Source organism: Xiphias gladius, chromosome 9, assembly GCF_016859285.1.
Source record: "Xiphias gladius isolate SHS-SW01 ecotype Sanya breed wild chromosome 9, ASM1685928v1, whole genome shotgun sequence".
Taxonomy (NCBI): Eukaryota; Metazoa; Chordata; class Actinopteri; order Istiophoriformes; family Xiphiidae; genus Xiphias; species Xiphias gladius.
This window is the reverse complement of record NC_053408.1, coordinates 8,736,824-8,757,863: the sequence shown is the minus strand read 5'-3', so window position 1 is coordinate 8,757,863 and position 21,040 is coordinate 8,736,824. Positions and strand designations below refer to the sequence as shown.

The 21,040-nt window shown below is 40.3% G+C and overlaps 2 protein-coding genes across 3 annotated transcripts; one reads left to right on the top strand and one right to left on the bottom strand.

Annotated features, from left to right (window-relative positions):
• Positions 1-873: 873 nt before the first annotated feature.
• Positions 874-8,754, bottom strand: chst3b (carbohydrate (chondroitin 6) sulfotransferase 3b). Of its 2 annotated transcripts, XM_040135048.1 has the most exons (3): positions 8,651-8,754; positions 4,211-4,424; positions 900-3,991 (listed from the first exon to the last, which is right to left on the bottom strand). In XM_040135048.1, exons 2-3 carry the CDS (start codon positions 4,288-4,290, stop codon positions 2,764-2,766), a joined length of 1,308 nt encoding a protein of 435 aa, XP_039990982.1. In that variant the 5' UTR covers positions 4,291-4,424; positions 8,651-8,754; the 3' UTR covers positions 900-2,763. The 2 variants fall into 2 exon arrangements, with proteins under 2 accessions (XP_039990981.1, XP_039990982.1); XM_040135047.1 differs by lacking the exon at positions 8,651-8,754 and having other exon boundaries at positions 874-3,991; positions 4,211-4,514.
• Positions 8,755-9,578: 824 nt separating this feature from the next.
• Positions 9,579-17,379, top strand: ghitm (growth hormone inducible transmembrane protein). The gene is made up of 9 exons (XM_040135049.1): positions 9,579-9,712; positions 10,091-10,251; positions 11,083-11,185; positions 11,507-11,618; positions 11,721-11,862; positions 12,078-12,186; positions 12,393-12,581; positions 13,985-14,156; positions 16,215-17,379. The coding sequence occupies exons 2-9, from the start codon at positions 10,120-10,122 to the stop codon at positions 16,300-16,302; spliced, it is 1,047 nt and encodes a 348-aa protein (XP_039990983.1). The 5' UTR covers positions 9,579-9,712; positions 10,091-10,119; the 3' UTR covers positions 16,303-17,379.
• Positions 17,380-21,040: the final 3,661 nt, after the last annotated feature.

Here is a 21,040-nt window from a genome sequence, read left to right as displayed (position 1 = left end):
GTTGATGTGGCAGGGCACCATATAAAAGAGGAGGAGGGTGGGGTTACCTAAAAGCCCTCATTTCACCGCCGGGGGTGGGGGATTGAGAAGGCTTTAATTCAGTGGAAAGTGGTTATTCTATATTTGCCCCAACCATACAGTGACTCCACCCTCCACACTTCCCACATAACGTCACTCCAATATAAGAGTTTATGAATGCTGAACTTCTCCTCATTAGGTTTATGCACAAAAGCTGCAGACCTGGGAACACGTTTTACTAAAATAGAACAACCAGCCCAAACTAACCACATAATGATTTGTTGATATGAGTGAATTTCTTTCAAGTGCACGGAGGTGGCTTAGCTTAGAAGTGCGTGAGAGCATGAATGAGAGAATTAATAAATGTTTTCTAAAAAATGTCACTACTTAGTGTAAAAAGAGAATTCAGAGATAGAGAGAGAGAGAGACTGTATATACGACAACCTCTGCATTTCTGAAAGCGGGTGGGGTCAGGTGGACGAAAATGACTTGAACCACATTATATGTAAAGTTGGGGTAATTACTAGGTTTGGAGACTTAAATAGCCAGGCCCACAGTGGTAAACACACTGGAAGTCAAAGCAGTTGCCTCCACAGTATCCTTCCGTCTTGCCTCCTCAGAGACAAACCAGTCAGTTTGCAGAAACCTTAATTATTTGGTTTAGATAGAAAAAAAAAAAGCCACAGACACTTCAATTAACCAATCAAAACAAAAAGTAAAGAGGCTTGGAAATCAGTGTGGTTGTGTCCCACAAATAAAGCTATGAAATGAAATGTAAATGTGTCTTTTAGAGACTTTTTTTTTTTTTTTTTTGGAACAAAGCACAAAATAGCTCAACAAACTCTTATATGCACACAAATAAAATGTGAAATACATGAGCAGTTTTGCTGGTAATGGACCAAATAACAGGAAGACCTCAAGGCACCAGTATACTCTATCAGAACTCCTTGCCTGATGGTCAAACGTCAGACAAGCTTCGGAAACCCACTCCCCCCACACCATTCAGAAGTCAAATTTTTGGGGTTTCCATTTCCGACACGGTCCGACAACACGCATGAATATATTGTTATTTCTAGCAAAACCCGGCCCTTAGAGTCCAATGCAATACAACCCAACAACAACAATACAAGACCATCTCAGTCTATTGGTTCATCACTTTGGTCCAGACTAAAATATCTCAACTATTGGAATTGTCATAAAATTTTGGTAACAAGAGGATGAATCCTACTGACTTCAGTGACCCCTTGCATTTACCTGTAGCGCCACCACGAGGTTGACATTTTTGTTTTTTGGTGAAATGTCTCAATGGCTGTTGTGTGAATTGTTATGAAATGTGGTACAGATATCCACAGTGACCATAGAATAAATCCTACTGACTTTGGTGATCCACTCAAACCCCAACAGTGATTGAAGTATGTTGTTCTATTAGTAGCTTTACAAAGTTAATAATTATTGCTGTGCAACTGTTCACTCAGCGTCTGTGGTCCTTTTATTTTACACCAACTGGGTATCTTTGATATTGATCGGCCACATTTGCTTCCTTTTACTGTGTCATTGCTTAGTCTCTATGATTGTTAAAAAAGTTAACTGATAACAGAATGTGGAAGCTGTGGTATTGTCAGCTGGATGTAAAACTCTTACAGACAAGTTAACAAATTTGTTATAGTCACGGATGCAATATTTTCACAATTTTGAAATTGTGCCCTACCTAAAAATAAGTGACTAAAAGACTGTTTATTGTAACAAACAAAATACAAAAAGAACAGACTGGAACATCATCAAACAGTCTGGCTGGCCTGAGTACTGGGGCCCCTTTTTACCACCAGCCAAGAGACTTGTGTCAACAGAAAGAGACCTGCTGACAAACCTCACACAATCCTGCAAACCAGCTGCAGTTGGAATGTTTGCATACAGTAGCAGTGTAAACATCTGTTTTTACAGAAAGGGTCCTTACAGTCCAGGAGAAAACTTCAAACAAATTTTGGCCAATTACAAACATGCATGTACAGCAAACTACTACATACGTGTGCAAGAAAAGTACCCCTGCTGAGGGGAAAAGAACCTGTGGAGCACAAACAGACCTGGAGTCATTGTAACCTTTTAGCAAAGACAAAAAATAAATAAATTTAGCATGGAACATTACTTCTAAATCTCAAGCGTAGAAATAACCTGGCAAAACACTAGTATTTCCTTTTCCTGCCATGAGCATGGCTATACAAAGAAATTAATTTTTTTTGGCAATGCATCACATTTCATTTCAAGTTTCTTTGGTGTAAAAGCAGCTTGTGTGGCTAATCGGAGTTGCCGGACAAAAACAACTAATTAAGTTCCTGGAAGTGATAGAAACACCTCATATATTGCTCACAAACCCAAAGCTGTCTCCCTTAGGACTTTCCTGAATTTGTTCTTAAGTAAATTTGGAGTGATTTGCAGGACAAGCTAACAACACAGTTTGCGCTTGACAGAGAAAATAGTCCGGAGTGCAAAAACAAAGATGCTATACCCATATATCAACATATCAACATCCTTGCTTCAATAGTTAAAAGCTTTATATGTATTTTCTGCACAACAATACATTGCCTTCATCAAACTATTTTAAATAGTAAAAAACTTTAAATAGCTCACTATCAGAAAAAATATAGCTCTCTGTATCAGGATAAAAGACCCCAATAAATATCAGTCATTCCAGAGTTTTCAGAAAGGTTTTTTCCTGCATCAGGGCTCAAAGTTCATGTCTGTCAGCGTCTATAAAAACTTGAACACTTTATCCTCAATCAAACTAACAGACTTATCTGTTAAAATTTCTTCACTGCTTACAAATTTGTACCCAAAAAGCTTCAGCGTTGGACCACAAACTTTCTGTACAACCTGGGCTATTTTGAAAGGTAAACTGAACCTCCATTTCTCTACTTGTTCTGAGGAGTTTTTTTGTGTAGAGTAAACACCGCTGGTCTCCTTGGAGGCCTGGGTGTTCTTCAGGATCCAGGATTTCACTTGTGGAGTGAACGGGATTCCAGTAAACCTGTACATCTCCGCTGCCTTCCTCATGGGGAACCGAGCGATGTCCTCATACCGGACTAGCATGTAACGCCCACGCAGCCACAGTGGCTGCCTGAGGCCGATCTCCGCAGACATCCTGATGTTGTCGCAGTTCCCTTTCAGCTTCCTCACCTCATCATCATCGATGGGTACATCCCCACCTATGGCCCACCGCTTCCAGTTCTTGTATTTGGCTGCAAAGGCCACCATACGTGAGGCCAGTACAGCCCGAGGATCCCGAACCAGCTGAATGAACTTCACGTCAAGACGTGGGTCCTCAGCCAGAGGACGGAGGGTCTCCAGCTGGCGCACCCTGACTGACTTGATGGCCCTGTGCTCCTTCTGGAGGCAGGACTCAGATGCCATGGTCAGGTTCAGGGGCCCACAGCGCTTGGTCCTGCAGTGATAGCGCTCAAAGACCCCTTTGATGAAGGGGCTACAGACCGACTCCTCACACAAAGAGCTGCTGGACTCCCTGCGGAAGAGGGCGGTGGTGATATGGTCCACAGGAAGGGGGTCGATGAAGCTCTCCAGCAGGGAGAATTCACACAGGAAGAGCTGCTGGAGCACATCACGGTAAGCCTTGGCTGCCGCTGTGGCGTTGGTGCCTCCGGTCTCCAGTGTCAACATCTTCTCAACATGCCACAGTGGCTCAAACAAGTAGAACATGTTGTCGCCCTGCTGGTTGAAAAACTCGCCCACAAACGAGGAGCCCGTCCTGGTGGTGGCTAACAGGAGGATGTGTTTCTTCCCCCTTGTCATCACCTCCTGGTGCTTGCTGTAGTTCTCCAGGCGTCGTTTCATAAGCGTGAAGGCAGGGTCCAGCTTGCTGAGTGACGTAAAGGAACCATTGCGCTTCAGCAGTATGTGGGAGAAGCCACTTGGCTGTAGAGGTGTCTGGGGGGTCTGCTTTAAGGTGAGCTTATCGGACACCCTGAGGGTGCAAGAGGAAACACATTCATTTTATCTTTCAAAGTCAACATAAAGAAGTCATTGCCTTGTTATTTACCTCGACATTTGAAGCAATTCTGTGTTGTTTCGTGTTCAATAAGTTGTTAAAAAAAAATATCTGTTCAAAGCTTAGAAAAGGTAAACATACACAAACCCGGTGAAAATCACAAATGCGCTCCATTGGTCACTTAAATGAACTTACCTTGAGATAATGTTGTTTTCCTTCTCAATGATAACAAGTGCCACAAAAAAGACAATGGATATTGTGTATTTGATCCTCATTCTTGGATGTAGCTGTCTGGATATGCTTTTACAGACTGCTTCTTAATAGGTTCTGCCAATCTCACAAGTCTCCAGTCGCCTTCTTAAAGAGCCTTCCAGCTATTTGTATTCCTCGCTTTAGGTGATGTTTCACCCTGCAAATGAAATGAACATCAACCTGTCAGTTACACATTTTGCACATGTGCGCACAGCTTTGAGTACGTACTTGGTCTCAATTCTTTCTGTCTGAACACTTCTCGGTATTTGTTTCAACTACTCATCGAAATCAGGAAGTTTAAAGTCTTGCACTGTGATGCTGAGTCAGAGTAGGGTTTGCACAGAGGCTCTTCTCATTCCTATGACTCTTCCCTTCCTCTATCTGTTAGGCATGCCAAGCAACGCTATACTGTGTTCTGAAAAGCCAAAGATTTACTCAAAGACAAAAAATATCATATCTTAAGAAGGCAAGAATAGAAAATAGCTGAGTTTGTTATACTGGAATCCTTCCCACGAGGAAGTACTTGTTATCTTTAAGTGCACCAGTGCATTTAAGGAACATGCCCACCCACAATGCAAGACTGAAAGCTGATGCACTGTATTTATGGTTCAGTCTGTGTAGAACTTATTTTTTAAAAATGAGCAGAAAAGAAACTGTGAGGGAACAAATGAAATATGAGTGACTGCAATCGAGCACAATTTTGTAAGTAATCTCTAATTCCACAACTGCAAAGCTGCTTCCTTAAAAAAATCAGAGTTGTCTGGGTTAGAGTGATAATCCTACCTCCCACTGATAGATAGCAGGGCAGCCTGTGGTCTAAACTACCAGCTGCTCCTCTATGTCAACACGAGCAAGAAGAGATCTTTTCAGCAGAGGCACTCAGTGACATGGGCTACTGGTATAGTAGACCATCTGGTGATGGGTTAATGACTTGCTGCTTTCCCTTAATATGCCTTTGTGCTTCTAAAAGACTGACTGGGACTGAGAGGGACACATGTCATAACGCTAAGAGGTATAACTGCACAGTGCTGAAATTGAAGGGGAAAGCCTGCTTGTCACTCAGCCGTAAATTGTGGAGCTGTGAGCCTGGAGGTCATTCATCACATTTGTAAGACTGTAGAGGGAAGACAGTGGGTAGTCAAATGAAAATAAGGGTGTCTTTAATGATGCATTATTTGGGAATATCTTACACATTCCTGTGGGATTAATATTAGTTCACTTTTAAGATAATAGCAGCTTGGCTCAGATCCCTTACTAATCTTCGGATTTTAACATAATCCTGCCTACCTCCTCCGCCAGTGAAAGGGTCAATAACATGGCAAGAGCAAATGAGACAGTCTCCACTCTGAGGAATCGGGAAAAGTGTCATTTTAATGTGTGCCCACAAAAATGCCTCAGTTAGAAATTCAAATATATATATATGTAAGCACACAGAAGATCTAGAGAAATGGAGACTGTAATCCTGAATCAGACGCCTGGGTTGGTGAAAACATTTGCTTATCGGATCTCTCAGGTGCCACAAACAGAATTCTGAGTTTGTCTTCGATTCCTTACGGATCACTGTTAAACGATTGCAGGTCACATTAGTGAAGACACATTAGCGAAAGACACATTAAGACACATTAGTAAAACTGCTGCTATTAATCAGCAGAGCCACAAGCAACAGACCAGCCTTTTCACTCACTACAGCAAGGTACTCGTGTTTGACACGAAACAAGCAGCACTGTTCACAGAAGTGAAAAAGCCTGATATATGACCATCGTTTTCTGAATTTTGATGAGCCTGAATGTCTTTGAATTTCTGTGTAACACATCTGGAGGCGCAGCTCTCACATCCTGTTGCAGCCTCTGTCCTGGGCCAGTTCTGAGCGCAGAAGCCAGTCCAAGTGACTACAGTCTAAACACAAGGAATGGTTGAACGCTGCCTGTGAAATTCTCTCTGGGAGGGAATGGGAAGTTTAGAGCTCCAATAGAGCAACGTTGACGTGGAGCGGCATGTAATGAAAAGGTGAACAGCCTGTATACTGTGACACGTTTTCACCAGGAGGAAAAATCAGCTCCGTCTTGCACCACCCTGCTGCATGCCACAACCACAAAGGTCTCTTTACACAGGAGTGACTCTAAACCCCCTGTGGGCTGAGATCGCAGAACATAAACTCCCAGGTCATTCACACGTCACAGGGTCAGTGACTAAGCCCCTGGATGTTACGAGTCATGTAGAACGGGTCAGATAGTCGGCTGCATCAGAGGGAAATACTAAGTCCTTAAGTGCACATTGTGCAAATACAGTCACAGTTTGTCTAAGTAAATCAACCGAGGATCTGAGTAGATCTACAGTTAGAGTACAGCATATTTATTATGCAGTTTATTTTCTACTGTGACTGTACCTGAACAAATTAAGATAAACACCAAAAATGATTTGGGCTAATGAATGAGACATGAGGGGACAATTACTGACAGAAATCTACGATACTTTTTCTACAACACTATAGTTCTGTGGGATTAAGTATGTGTATAAGCAGTTTTATTTTTCTCCATATATGATTTAAAATTAAAAAACAAACAACTGATCAAGAAAATAAGTGGTCAGAGGTTTTGTCATTTATATAGTAAATTAGATGTACACCAATCATCTCAGTTAATTGCATCTGCTGTTTAAAATTTTAAAAAAAGTACACATACATGAGCTGACATTCTTGAATATTCACAAACCAGTGAGGCATATGACACGTTTGATCATCTGCTCCTAACAGAACCGCCACTGCACCATTTATCATCTTGTTACAAATGCATTTAATAGCTGCATTTTATTTGATGTAAACTTCAAGTGAAGACAAATTAAACACCAGCCAATCAATCCCACAGTCTCTTGCTTGAGATTGTACTGCAAATGTACACTATATGTCACACAACGTCCCTTTCCAACCCCATGAAGGGATTGTTTTTTTCTTAGATGCTCTCAGAAATGCAGTATTTAGGTGTGATAATTATAGGAGGATATACAAAAATACCAGACTAGAAAATACAAAATGTTTGAAATATAATGGTGGAGTATGGTTAGTAGGGTTGCATTAAGTCATGTGGGCAGTGTTAGAAGTCAATGAAGGCAGCATTGTACAGTGCGTTGTGCTCCACTACATTTGTTTAATAGCTGTAGTTATAGTGACTTTGCAGGGTAAGATTATACAAACCAAACGCATCATTAACTTAAAACACAGGATGCCTTGCTACGATGTAAAATTCTTGAAATAAGCTAGAAAAAACACTCAGGCATTCCCATCTGATTATTTTATCTATAAACTGTGTCCGAAGTTACTTCCCAGAAAATCTACAATTTCCAATCATGATTTACAGTAGAGTCACACATCAGCATTGCCCTAAAAATAACTTATACAGCGATAAGAGAGCATTAATCAGGACATCTAAGAGTGTGTTACTGCATGTATTCCTTGGGCACTTACCAAAGGAAAACGAGGAAGGTCTGTTTTGGGTCAGTTTAACTGATGGTCAGGTCCGTTTCGCTGTGAGTTATTAGTTATTCATCAAACGGCAGTACTGTTGCTATGGTTACCAGTCGTTTAATGAGTGCACTCCTTTAGAAAGGCGGTTAAACTTTTATTTTAGGCGGGTCATAAATACTACCAATTAATGATCTTGCCTAAAATTCAATAGATTAGTTTTGCAAGAAACACTGGATAATAAGTGGTAATTTTATATATGGGGCATATGTCTTGGCAGCTCGAGTCATTTTATTAAAAGAGGCAGTTCAGCCGTATCCATCGGGATGTGCGTGGGCGCGCGTGTGTGTGTGTGTGTGTGGGGGGGGGGGTATGGCATGCAGGCAACAGGTTTAATTACGATAGCAGTGTAGGCGAGGATGTCATGTTCATAAATACGTTTGGGACAATGTGGTGATTTTAGACTGGGACAGTAGAAGTAGTAGTCATGCAGCAGATTTGTGGGTCAAAAACATATAAGCATGCACGGTAACACTGCAAATCTAGAGCAGAGGATTTGATGTTCATTTATAAAGTGGTTAATAAACAGGCTGAATAAAGACTTAAATGAGGAAAAAGTCAGACTTCTATCAAGCAATAGTGGATAGGGTCTCTGGAAATCTGGAAAAGGTCAAAAGGACAAGCCGGCATGGAGTCATGCTTTCATAATAAAACAGGCCCTCAATGAAAAGTCGCGTCCCTTAAGTGGCTTATTTGTCAGAGATTCACAACCGTAACCGTTGAGTGACTTTATTGTACTTTGAAGTAGTTATTCGTATGATTTCATTAAAGCTTAACAGTCCTCCCATGTGATATTATAGGTTTTAGTCAATTATGAACTATCATTCAGATTTACGGGGACCGGTTTGCCCGCTATCCGTACCCACCATCATGATGAGCTGCGGCGTCTGAAGGTGTCCCGCTTCGGTTCGTCCGTGAAGTTGGTCAGCCTGTCCTCCAGGAGCGACTCCGGGTAGAAATGAAGTCCATCACTTCCCGTGACTCCCTCGCCTGTGCGACAAAGAACACTCCGACCCAGAAGATGCCGCAGAACTTGTTTTAGTAAGTAAAACCCGTAGATCACATGGCATCTTGTTTGAGGAAACTGACGGACTGACGGGACGAGTCCATCCAACCAAGTCGCGACTCAGTGAATCACATGAGAAAGCTCGGTCCGAAGGAGCGGAGCCTCAGGCGCGACGCGCACAGCCGTGACCCCTCACAGACCCCTCAGTTTGTAGTCTCTAATAGCAGATAACAAAACAAACTCACACCACACGATCAACGGCGTTTAGGGAAACAACGGGGTGTTGGCCTGGAACTGTTGTTATTTTGGCCAAAGTTATGTTTTTGGTAGTTCGTGGTGTATTCGCAACAAAAAGAAGTGGCACGCACTCCACCTAGTGGAGAGGGACACATTGTGCGTCCCGACTTTTATATAGACCTGTAGGTGAAGAGGGAAGGATCATTACGAAACCACTTGCATATACAGTCTGACATTATTTATGATATTATATGATATACAGTGGCAGAGAGTAAGTCAGTTGCATTTTAGAAAAATAAAACAATAATAATGAGAAAAGGGTTTTAAATGAAATAATAGTGATGATAATAAGTAAAGGGAGAACAATTTAAATCAAGGCACATTTTACCCAAGTACTTTACTTAAGTTCAACTTGTAATGTTTTGCAGTATCTTTTAAATTTTTATTTAAGCTCCCAATTAATTTGCTATTTTATCGTAAGTAAAGGATTTTGATACCCTCTTCGACCACTGACAACTTTTTTATAGGGATAGAAGGTGCAGACTGACTTAGAACTACAATTCCCATCAAGACTGTCGCTTAACGATGACGCACAAATGGAGAATATTCAGGAAGGTTGCAAAACAGTTGCGTCAGAAACTTGCGCACTTGTATCTAGAAAGGTGAACGGCAAACGCTGCTCTCGGTATGTACTTTTAATTTATAGCGAAGATTCTTGAAATTACAAAATCATGCAACAGGAAATGTATTAGTACTGTTAAGTTAGTTTATTTTGTTAAACTAAAATCGCAGTACCTGCAGTATCCAAAAGAGTTTTTAGCTAAGTGTGTCTACACGCAGATATAACGTGCTAGCTAATGTTGGCTAGCTTTCTTAACTATAGTGAAATATTATGATATCAAAGTTTATTTTCTTCACTAACTGGCCATTGTTATTGCTGTATTACCTAAACCTTGTTGCCTAACTGGCTTTGTGACTGTGACATAACCAAACAGACAGAAATGTGCTACCAAAACATCGTGTTGCACTCAGATATGTTCCTGACGCAGTGTTTATTTCTCAGGCTGATAAAGGATAATATATATAGTGACCATGTTGGTGGCGAGGTTGACGTGCCTGAGGAGTCTCCCCTTAGCCGGGCTCCGTCCCGTGCTGACGCAGGGCTCCCCGGCCCTGAGAGCACCCACCCTGCGGGCCAGTACACCCCTGCTCAGGCCACAGCAGGTACAGTAAAGTTAACACTAGATTGGCACACATGGCTCTCTAACATGTCTGCAAGCTTTCTGATTACTGCGTCCCCTGCTAATTAAGATGACACCTTCACCATTACTACTATGACAATAGTAGACGAGGTTTGAAAAAACTCTTGTTAATCCTGGGTGACAACAGCAGATATTGAAATGCACAAACAATGACATCATGCAGTTGGCTTTGAATGTTAAGAAGCAACCCCTCAAAACATTGTATGTACCGTTAATACATCAAGCCCCTAGTTTTTTCAATACATCCTAATCAGTGTTTCTTTGATGTGACTTGTCAGTTTATCATGCAGTCTCTTGTTATAGTTTGTGTGTATTTTCTTGATGGACAGATGAAGACTAGAAACAAGTCTACAATTTGACTTCGAAACAGACTAAATGTAAGATAATACATCCACTCGACTTTCTTTCATACAGAGGTTATTGTCTAAAGCAAGTTGGATACCTCTGATTTTATCATTTGCCTCAGCCAGGGTCCTGGTCGGGAGCAAAGTAACTAGCAGGACCCTGATATTTCTCATCATAAAATCAGATATGTTGGCAGCAACTCAGATGTCTCAAACAAGGCTAAAAAAACAAACAAAAAAACAAACTGTCCAATAACTGATGGGGTGCAATTTTGAGCCATATAGTAACCAGTCTTCTCCCATTAGTGTCCTCATTAGTGCATCTGAACATCTGTCAGGGGAAATTGCTCTCAATAAGACTGCCAGATAATATTCAAAATGTAAAATGATAAATGTTCAATAAAATTAGTATTTGCAGGTTTGTTTAATTCCTGTTCTTCTTTTACCAGGGTTTCTCCTCTAAGGCCAGATTTGGTTTTCGACGTGGGAGGGCAACCAGAGACCAGCTCAAAGAAGCAGCTTTTGAGCCAGCGACAGATACCGCCATTAGAAGTAATGCTGTGGCATATACGAGTTACATATTCTATTACATACTGTTACATAACTGGAGTTTTATGCTATCCAGACCATAGTTTTACAAAATATAATAAACCCAGATAGACAGAAGCCTTCTTAGATAGCAAAAAAAATGTCTACTGCATGATGACAAATTTTTCTCTTGAAGCACAAACAAAACCTTTTGCCCCAGACAGTCACGGTCCTTGTCTTGAACACTTTTACTAATTAAGCAATTATGTTTATGATATGGTGGAATGGAAATTAGAAGAAAAAGAATGAAATATGTGTCTAAAACCATTTTTGTTCCAACTCAAGTTGACAGCATGGGAAGAATGATTCTGGCTGGAGGTGCAGCAGTTGGTCTTGGAGCTCTGTGCTACTATGGGCTCGGCATGTCCAATGAAATTGGTGCCATTGAGAAAGCAGTGTGAGTAACAGCGTCTTTTACCATCTTAATTTTGTTTTGAGGCACAAGTCAGTAGAAAGTGTCCATGACCGACCTTCTTGTGGCTCTTTATTCTCTGTGCAGGATCTGGCCACAGTATGTGAAGGACAGGATCCACTCCACCTACATGTACTTTGCAGGCAGCGTTGGACTGACTGCTCTGTCAGCTGTAGCTGTGAGCAGGACCCCAGCACTTATGGGTCTGATGATGAGAGGATCCTGGCTGGTCAGCTTTATAACTCAACACACTCACACACAGTTGTATTTTTTAAGTACTCACCATAATGCAATATTTATTTTCAAATTAAATTGAAAGCTAATACACCACAGAGCTCCTTTTTATAATATATGTACTGTTCAGTTTTGTCTCTGAAGTATTTGACACTTTTATATGAATCCACAGGTTGTTAATGTGAATGGCTACTGTTTGTTCTAACGCAGGCGATTGGAGCAACTTTTGCAGCCATGATTGGTGCCGGCATGCTGGTCAGGTCTATTTCATATGAGCACAGTCCTGTGCCCAAACACCTCGCTTGGATGCTCCATGCAGGTTTGTAGGACTATGTCCTGTGGAAAATTATAATTCTGTTTTGTCCCACTCAGCTTTGTCATGTAGTTGCCTCAGTTTAACACTAGATGGCACTCGTGCAAAATGCGAGCAACATCTGCTGTTGTATATGGCAAATATCTGCTTAAATGTTGTTTGTTTTGATTGGGTATTTAGCTGTGGGTTTATTTGTTGTATTTATTGATAAGGTGTCATGGGTGCTGTCATCGCCCCCCTTACTCTTCTGGGAGGGCCCCTGATGATGAGGGCTGCCTGGTACACAGCCGGCATCGTGGGAGGTCTGTCTACTGTGGCCATGTGCGCCCCGAGCGAGAAGTTCCTCAATATGGGTGGGCCATTGGCTGTCGGCTTTGGAGTGGTCTTCGCTTCCTCTATTGGTTAGTATAATGCAGTTTTACATCATAAACCCCGGCACTACAGGTAATATTTAACACTACAAGTCATCAAGACTATAAATGACACTGCAAATGCAAGCGAATACAAGGGTGCCTCTGTGTCAGCATCATTTCTGTGCCACCGCAGTCAGTGGTCTCATTGAAATTAATGAATGATGAGCAGGCTGTATTTCTTTTCATTGCAGTGTCGTTAGACTGAACAATGCCTGTGCTCGCTCTCTATATATATAGACTCGTGTAGTGTATGTAAACTGCATCCATTTGCACTTCACCCATTTGCATTACAGTGGCTCTGTGTTTCAGTGTTTACCACTGATGACACTCAGTACAGAGATACAGAAGTGTGAACATCTCAGCAAAATGTCGCTTATTTAATCGAGACAATGTGAATACACATTATTCCACTAAATAGCTGCATTAAACGTCAGGTATGGAGGGTTTTTACCATGATAATGTCCCGTGCCATGCAAGAAACCTCACTTTTTCAAAAGATCAGAATCCATAAACTACAAATCTGATGAGTAAATCACACCCAAAATGTTATTTTTCACACAGCGAATCCAGTTGATATCTGCCAATTAATTTGCTAGATGTCACACAAAAGGAGAATATCTGAGTTCTATATGAATTAAGTTGCATTTACTGCAGCAATTATCTGCCATGAAGTAATACGTAGCTTAAAGTTTTTATGGCCATGGAGCATACTCATTTACTAATCAAACTGTATAGGCATGTCATCTACTTATAAATGTCATACTTGTACAAATGAGGTGAATTGGTTAATGTAATGGGATATTAAAGAAAGATGTAAAGACTTCCTTGGTTAGACTTTCTACTATCTGTGCTTGTCAGATGGTGTACAAACAATTAGTTTTTTTTTTTTGTTGTTGTTGGGTTGTTTTTTTTGCTTTTGTTTTTATCTTAGCAAAGAAACAAAGAAAGTGGACCGTGTACACATCTCACCCCAGTTGGGGTGTGGGACAAAAGAACTTGCAAATTTCAGTGTGCAGACAAGCTCTCCTTTTTCCTCTTTTCTTTTTTCTTTTTCATGTTCAGCTCAACAAATGTGTAAGAAACTAATTTGGTGGCAGTTAGGGACAGATATCTGGCAGCCATGACCATGTGCCATTTTTGTGATGGTTCAATTATGATGCTGTATGTTTCTTTGGTAACAATTCAGTTACTAAAACTGAGCACTGTGGTAGTCAAACATTACTATAGTTTCTGTAAAAACTTAAGGTAGGTAGTTGATCATTCAGCTACCTACATATCATGACAATCAGTACAATCAGATAATTAATTATTTAGGTCTATATGCTATCACTTTGATTCCATCACTGTACAGAATCTGTCAGTCTCACAGAAAATGTTCTTGTCTTTTTCAGGATCAATGTTCCTGCCGCCCACCTCAGCATTTGGAGCAGGGCTTTACTCAGTGGCCGTCTATGGAGGCCTGGTCCTTTTCAGCATGTTCCTTCTCTATGATACACAGAAGGTCATCAAGAGGGCAGAGACACACCCACTCTACGGTGTACAGAAATATGACCCCATCAACGCGTAAGTCACTCCAGGAAATATTACCGCACACTTAAAGTGCCATTTTCTGCAGAGTAATTTCAGTTTCAGTGGCAAGAAAAAGTAAGTGAACCCTTATGAATTACCTGCATTTATTTAAAAATTTGTCTTAGATAAACATCTGACCATACTTTAAATTACAATTATGAACAAACACAATCTGTTTTAACTAATTACACACAAATCATTGTGTTGTTGTCCACATATACATCATTCGAAGATTCACAGTGAGGGTAACAAAAGGTATGTGATGCCTTCAGACATCAACAAAAGCTAACTGGAGTCGGGAGTTAGTAAACCTGTCCAATCAATGAAGCAAGATTGGAGGTGTGTGTTAGAGCTACTTTGACTTACAAACAACACTGAAACATTTTGAGTTTGCTATTGCATGTGCTGATGTGAACCATGCCTCACAAAAAAGACTTACGATCAAGAATTGTTGATTAGCATTAAGCTGGAAAGGGTTACAGTGTCATCTCAAAGAGGTAAGATATTGATCAGTCCACGGTACTTGTTTTTCTACAGTACCGGGGCTACCAAAGGTATCGTATATGTCGTAGGTGCTGGAGATGTGATTCTTCCTGGATTGATAAGGGCAGCATAATGACCCACTAGTGTTCAAGTCTGACTTCAAAACCAAAGGGAGGAAGAAGATGGAAAGCAAACACAGTACCAGTAACAACAACAAGTGCAATGGCGGCAGAAAGTGCAGGTGCAGCAACAGGTCCACCGCAACTTGTGGAAGAAAAAAAAAAAACACAGCAAGAGTCACTTTGTTTGAGGCGAACATCAGGGACAAGTTATAAACGACTAAACGCCAGTATGCAAACAGTGTAACGGAGCATTTCAAACCAAAGGAGGAAACTCTTCAAACTTATTGAAGCACATCAAAGACAGGTATCAAGCTCTGTACATAGAATTCAGGGTGATTGAGTTTCAGTTGTTACTTTTTCATTTACATGTCATCAAAATGTTCATATCCTGAAATGTTGCTGTTATATTTTGTGAATTGCGACACCTGGCATCCGTCATAGCAACGCTCCACACACAACGTTCGCAAACGCTAACGTTATCTTGTGTAGGTTAATGTACCGTCATTACGGTTCACTCTGTTAAAATGTACATTCACTTTTTAAATTAATAGTTTCAAACTATTGGTCTGTCACCATGTATGTTAGTCAATTTAAACAACTGCTTGCACACTGACTATATGGGAGGGGTGTGTGCATGCGCCGGGGTATCAAGTTTGGTATTGAGAATCACGGAATGTCAGTGGTATTGGTACAAACTACTAAATTTCTGGTAACAGGACATCCCTAGTACTACGTATAGCAGTAAAAGGGGTACTGCTTACCAACATCATTCCAAAGGTGAAGTAAGTTGGCGGGACCATCGTGATTTGGAGCTGCTTTGCTGCCTCTGGGCCTGAACAGCTCGCCATTATCAAGGTATCCTAGAGGATAATGTCAGGGATGCTGTCCAACCAGCTGGAGCTCAGTAGAAGCTGGGTGATGCAACGATCCTAAACATCAAAATAAATCTACTACAGAATGACTCCATTTTTGGAGTGGCCCAGTCTTAGCCCAGACCTTAAGCCAATAGGAATGCTTTGGAATAAGCTCGGAGAGCCGCTACACCCGGCATGGTTGAGCAGAAGCAGTTCTGTAAGAAGAATGGTCCAACATTCCTCCTCAATGTTGTGCAGGTCTGATCCGGAAGCTGCCGGAAGCACTTGTTTGAGGTTATTGTTGCCAAAGGATGTTTGACGAGTTATTAAATCCAAGGGTTCACTTACTTGATCCACCACCACTGTGCATGTTTAAAGGGTGTGTTCAAAAAAGATAGAAACAATTAAAATGTGTGTTGTTAGCTAGAGCACATTGTGTTTGTCTACACTTGTGACTAAGATGAAGATGAGATCGCATTTTATGACCAATTAATGCAGAAAAGCAGATACTTTAATAGGATTCACGTACTTTTTCTTGCCGCCGTATGTTCTTTGACCAAGGTGTGGATCTTATGTTCTTTATAATCTTACAGGTGTATGGGGATTTACATGGACACACTGAACATCTTCATGAGGCTGGTGATGATTCTGGCCAACGGTGGCGGCGGCAAGAGGAAGTAAACAGCAGCAACATGCCCACAGCTTCAGTTTTACCTTTCACAGAGCTGAACAAAGTCATGTGTTGTTACTAGCAGCATACACCAGGCGTTATCTTTTAGTGGCAATTCTTATCTAACTAGTAAATAAACATGAATGTTTTGCAAGCGTGGAAAGATGAGGATTGCACTCTCTGGTGCATGTTGCCATTCCAAGTTAAGAAGACAAATAGTTGTACATTGATAAAACACAGACAGAGCTCTTACCTTGATTGAGGAAGTACCTGGTTTATCCAAGGGGGTTTACAGATGGTTTAAATCTGTCTGTCAGCATATTTTTTGTCTGCCTCGGATGTCCTTTGTATTGTTGTTTATGTTTTCTATTTATTTTCTCTTGAAAGTTAAAGAATCTGGTATATGCAACAGAAATGCCGCATATGTCAACCATACTCACAATAAATGACAATTCTGTATTTACTTGCTCCAGTATAAACTGATACTGCACTTCTGTGATGGGTTAAAAAGATCATTAGCTCATACTGTATATTTGTAAGAAGATTTACAGTCATTTCAACAATGGAATCACTCAATAAAAACACACAAAGTGATGTTTTTTGTCAGATGTTGCTTCTGTGCCAGGTCAGTTGTAGCTTACCTGTTTTTTGGATAGTGATCTTAAAATCCAGCAGAGGGTGAGATGACATAATTTCTGATATAGGCCTTTTTCACAGAGGATATTTTGACATGTCACAATAGGAAAAGCACAATGTAAATAATGAACGTAATTATGGCTGAATTCCATTGAGCTGCGTAAGTTTCAGGGCCCTGGTATTATTAATGTCAGCTCACTGGGACTGCTGAATACAACAGAGCTATTGTTAATGTTCCTAGTAACACCGCTTCGTTTCCTACTGTGACAAGTCAAAATGAAGTGAAGAACGGATTACTTTCATTATCGATTGTTCTGCCAATTATTTGCCGATATGTGACTGCCAATGAAAATGAGCCTTTTGGCTAACTGGGGTACATTTACATCTATTTGAATGTTGACTGATGTACATTGTCCCATTTCAAAACCAAATTAATAAATACATTTTCCCGATTAGTCGATTCATCGTTTTGTCTATAAAATGTTGGAAAACTGAAAAATGCTCATAATTTCCTAGAACCACAAGGTGACGTTTTCAAATGTTCTGTCCCATCAACAGTCCAAAACCCAAAGATATTGAATTTACTATTGTGCTGTGTATTACACAGAACAGCATGAAATTCTCTATTCTCCAACCATCGAATGTTTTTAATTTCACCTGTCTCCGATTAGTCAACTAATCGTTGCAGCTCTAGATTAGTTGGGCCCTTTAATTATGGCCCTGTGGCCTGTTAGAATTGTTACGCAGAGTTTTTGTTTAGTATAGTTTCTTCTTAAATCAGTGATCGAACGCTTGCCTTCTTTTTTCTAATCAGTTAATTATCTTTTGGGAAATCATTTATATTATGTTATATTACTTTATATTATATTATAAAAGACTATTCCAACAATCGAATTATCCAGTTTGTTGAAAAACTTGTAACGGTAACAATAATTAGGTTATAGTTAAGTTATACAAGTTTATTGGTAATTCAGTGACCTCTGAAAAGCTAACCACCAACACTCCACTAACCACAGCAGCAGCTTACATTTATAGTGAGCGGTGTCTAAAATCAGTGCAATGAAATGTAGGTGTGAAGTTTTGTCCACAACTCTTCACTTCTAAATAATCAAAAACGTACATATTTTACCATTTGTCATCCACACGCTCAGTGGTTCTGGCCACACTAAAACGGACCAGTGGGGGTCCACCTTGTATTTGCCTATAAGCAGTCAGTATGTAGCAGCAGATGACAAAGGCTTAGCGTAGTAATCTTCTTGTACACCATCTGGCTGCTCCTCTAAAATTAAACCTCCAAACCAGGGCATTTGCAGCAGATGCTAACATCTGTAAATATGCAGGTGCTTCATTAAAGCACATACACGTGGAGCACACAGCTGCCAGGCAGTGTTTCGGTCTCTCAGATGGTGTTCGTGTATGGTTCATATACATACCATGCGTTGAAAAACCCTGCAGATGGGAGGGATAAAGAGGGCAATAATGGATGGGATTGGGGAAAGCTTCAGCAGGCAGAGAGCTGCCATTACTGGGGATAAAAGTTGCCCTCTGTCAGTCATTTTCAGATTGATGACCAATATTTGGCGAGGGTCCAAGGTCGTAACTGCTTAACATGGGCTTGAGTCTGTCTGTGTGTGTGTTTGTGTGTGTGTGTGTGTGTGTGAGAGAGAGAGCGAGAGAGGGAGACGTTAAAGAGGAAAATGAGTCTGCACATGTTGTGTTATAGTTTCACCATTTTAACCAACGTTTGTCATAAATTGTGCAGAGACGTAGGTTGTTTTCATATCAGACAAAACCTTTTACTGAACAGTGTTTTAATTCATGTTTAAATAGATTTAGGCAATGTCAGTCCACCACTTTGGTCCACAGTGAAATATCTTAGCAACTACTGGACAGATTGCCTTGGGGTTTTGTACAGACATTCATGTTCCCCAGGGGATGAATCCTAATAACTTTGCCCATCCCCTGACTTTTCCCCTTGCGCCGCCATGAGGTTGACATTCGTGTCTTTTAGTGAATCGTTTACACAGCTGTTGGATGGACTGCAATGAAATCTGGTACAGACATTCATGTTCCCCTTCAGGACAAATTGTAATAACTTTGGGGATCCCCTCGACCAGGCTCTTGCGCCATCATCAGGTCAAAATGTTAATTTGTCCAATACTTTGGTTTATGACTAAATATTTCATTCAGACATTCACGCCAGTCTCTGTATGTTGTGTTTAGTGCTAATTAGCAAATAATAGCATGCGACAACACTGAGGTTTAGAAGAGAAGCAACTGTGTTAATTTATATATTTGAGTTACATAGAACAAAATATATTTAAATTGTTTACACAGTTAACTATTGTCATAGTTATTTTTACACAGTTAATTATTTACATATTGACAAGTTTAAATATTTTCATCTGCACCTAATAATCAGCTGAAGCTGCTTATGAAAGTTTATCACCTGTCTCTGTCCTGCTGTTTCTTCTCATTAAGAGCGATCCAACCACCACGTATCGAACTCACAGTTACACACACACAGCTAAGATTGTAAACATTATACATGCTAAATATCAGCATGTTAGCATGCTAAAGTTAGCATGCAGCTCAAAGCTGTGCCTAAGTGCAACCTCCCTCAACTGATTTTTTTCCCCCCAATATTTTTCAGTGTTGGAAAACAATTTAGTACATTATTTCAGTATTTAAGTACATTTTAGAGGTTCTTGTACTTTACTTGAGTATTTCTGCTTAATGCTACTTTATATTTAATAAAAAAAATAAACTACTTCACTACATTTAAAAAGGAAACTGAACTCTAATTCTTTTCTATTCAGATTTTCTGGGGAAAAACCCCATGAGCTGCTTGTAAAATATGATTTATTATAGAATAAAGATCCCAACAGTATACAAGTAGTTAGTTAGTCATTAGCTAAATATCTCCACCTTGACCAACTACAACATTAAAATGTTGCTTATATGATAATAAATCAGTAATAATAATCCAATAATAAACCATATATCATAATATAACACTGCAAAAGGGGACATCCTGCTTAATGAGTACTATTACTTTCAATACACAAGTACATTTTGCTGATAATACTTCTGTGCTTTTACTTAAGTAATATTTTGAATGGAGGATGTCTCCTTGAAATCAAGCAACTTTATATTTGCATAGTTCTTCCATGTATATATTTTCTACCTTAATTGAACATTTAATTATTGTGTCCTCACTGTCAAATTCCAGTATAAACACTGAGAAGCCTGTGGATTGTATTTATTTTAGTGAACAGAGAAGATTTATCATTGGCTGCCAACCAGTGATGTGTACGAGTGTCACTGAACGTCAGACCCTATTTTTATACCTGTGAATACGGGAAGTATACGTCTGCACCTCGGAATGAGTTTGTCAATGCAGTGAACACGTCTCGCTGAAATGGCAGGCAACTGTGCACTCACAAGACCCCTGCTTGTAAGTGGATCTGATTTATTAAAAAAAAAAAAAAAGGTGCAAAACTCCCCCAAGGCCCAAGTGGAAACTGTGTTCAAAAATAAAAAGCATGACGTTTCGGGCTTTTGACCGTCATCAGGCACGGGGATGGTTGCAAGATCGAAACGTCACACTCGGTTTTCCACTTTGGCCGTCAGACGCTGTCTGTGTTTTTCCTTTTTTTAAAAATCAGATCAGCTGTTTGTTTTTAGGCTGCACTGTCTAACTGAGCTCAGCTTTTTTGTTTTGACCAGCTTAATCTGCAAGTGATTCACACCAGAAGTATGTCGCACAATTTTAAACAGCTCTTAGTGGCAAACGTCATGTGTGACACGACATATTTACATTAAACTGAACTCAAAATGTGAAGTAGGCCTGCAGCTCATAATTTAAAATCAGACAACTGTACATAATGTTGAGTAACAGCCTCTTGGACCATGTTATCTGTCTTGACACGTAGTGATTGACAGGTCACTGGGTTTCCCAGGGAAAGTGGAGTGCAAAGGCCAAAGAAAGCCATTTGGCTATAAGCTCTCGGTTGTGTTGCTCATTGAGCTGCCAAGGAGAGCAGCCACAGGAGGCTTAGCAATTGGGACTCGCTAAATGGGACTAATGAGTTTGTTGAAACCCTTTAAAAC

What these genes read in the sequence shown, in the direction of transcription:
- chst3b (XM_040135048.1), bottom strand. Translation starts at nt 4,290, where the DNA reads ATGAGGATCAAATACACAATATCCATTGTCTTTTTTGTGGCACTTGTT. An exon ending in GAAAACAACATTATCTCAAG is followed by an intron (nt 3,992 to 4,210) that starts GTAAGTTCATTT and finishes TTGCACCCTCAG; the next exon opens with GGTGTCCGATAAGCTCACCT.
- ghitm (XM_040135049.1), top strand. Translation starts at nt 10,120, where the DNA reads ATGTTGGTGGCGAGGTTGACGTGCCTGAGGAGTCTCCCCTTAGCCGGG. An exon ending in GGTGCCATTGAGAAAGCAGT is followed by an intron (nt 11,619 to 11,720) that starts GTGAGTAACAGC and finishes TTCTCTGTGCAG; the next exon opens with GATCTGGCCACAGTATGTGA. An exon ending in GGTCTTCGCTTCCTCTATTG is followed by an intron (nt 12,582 to 13,984) that starts GTTAGTATAATG and finishes TGTCTTTTTCAG; the next exon opens with GATCAATGTTCCTGCCGCCC.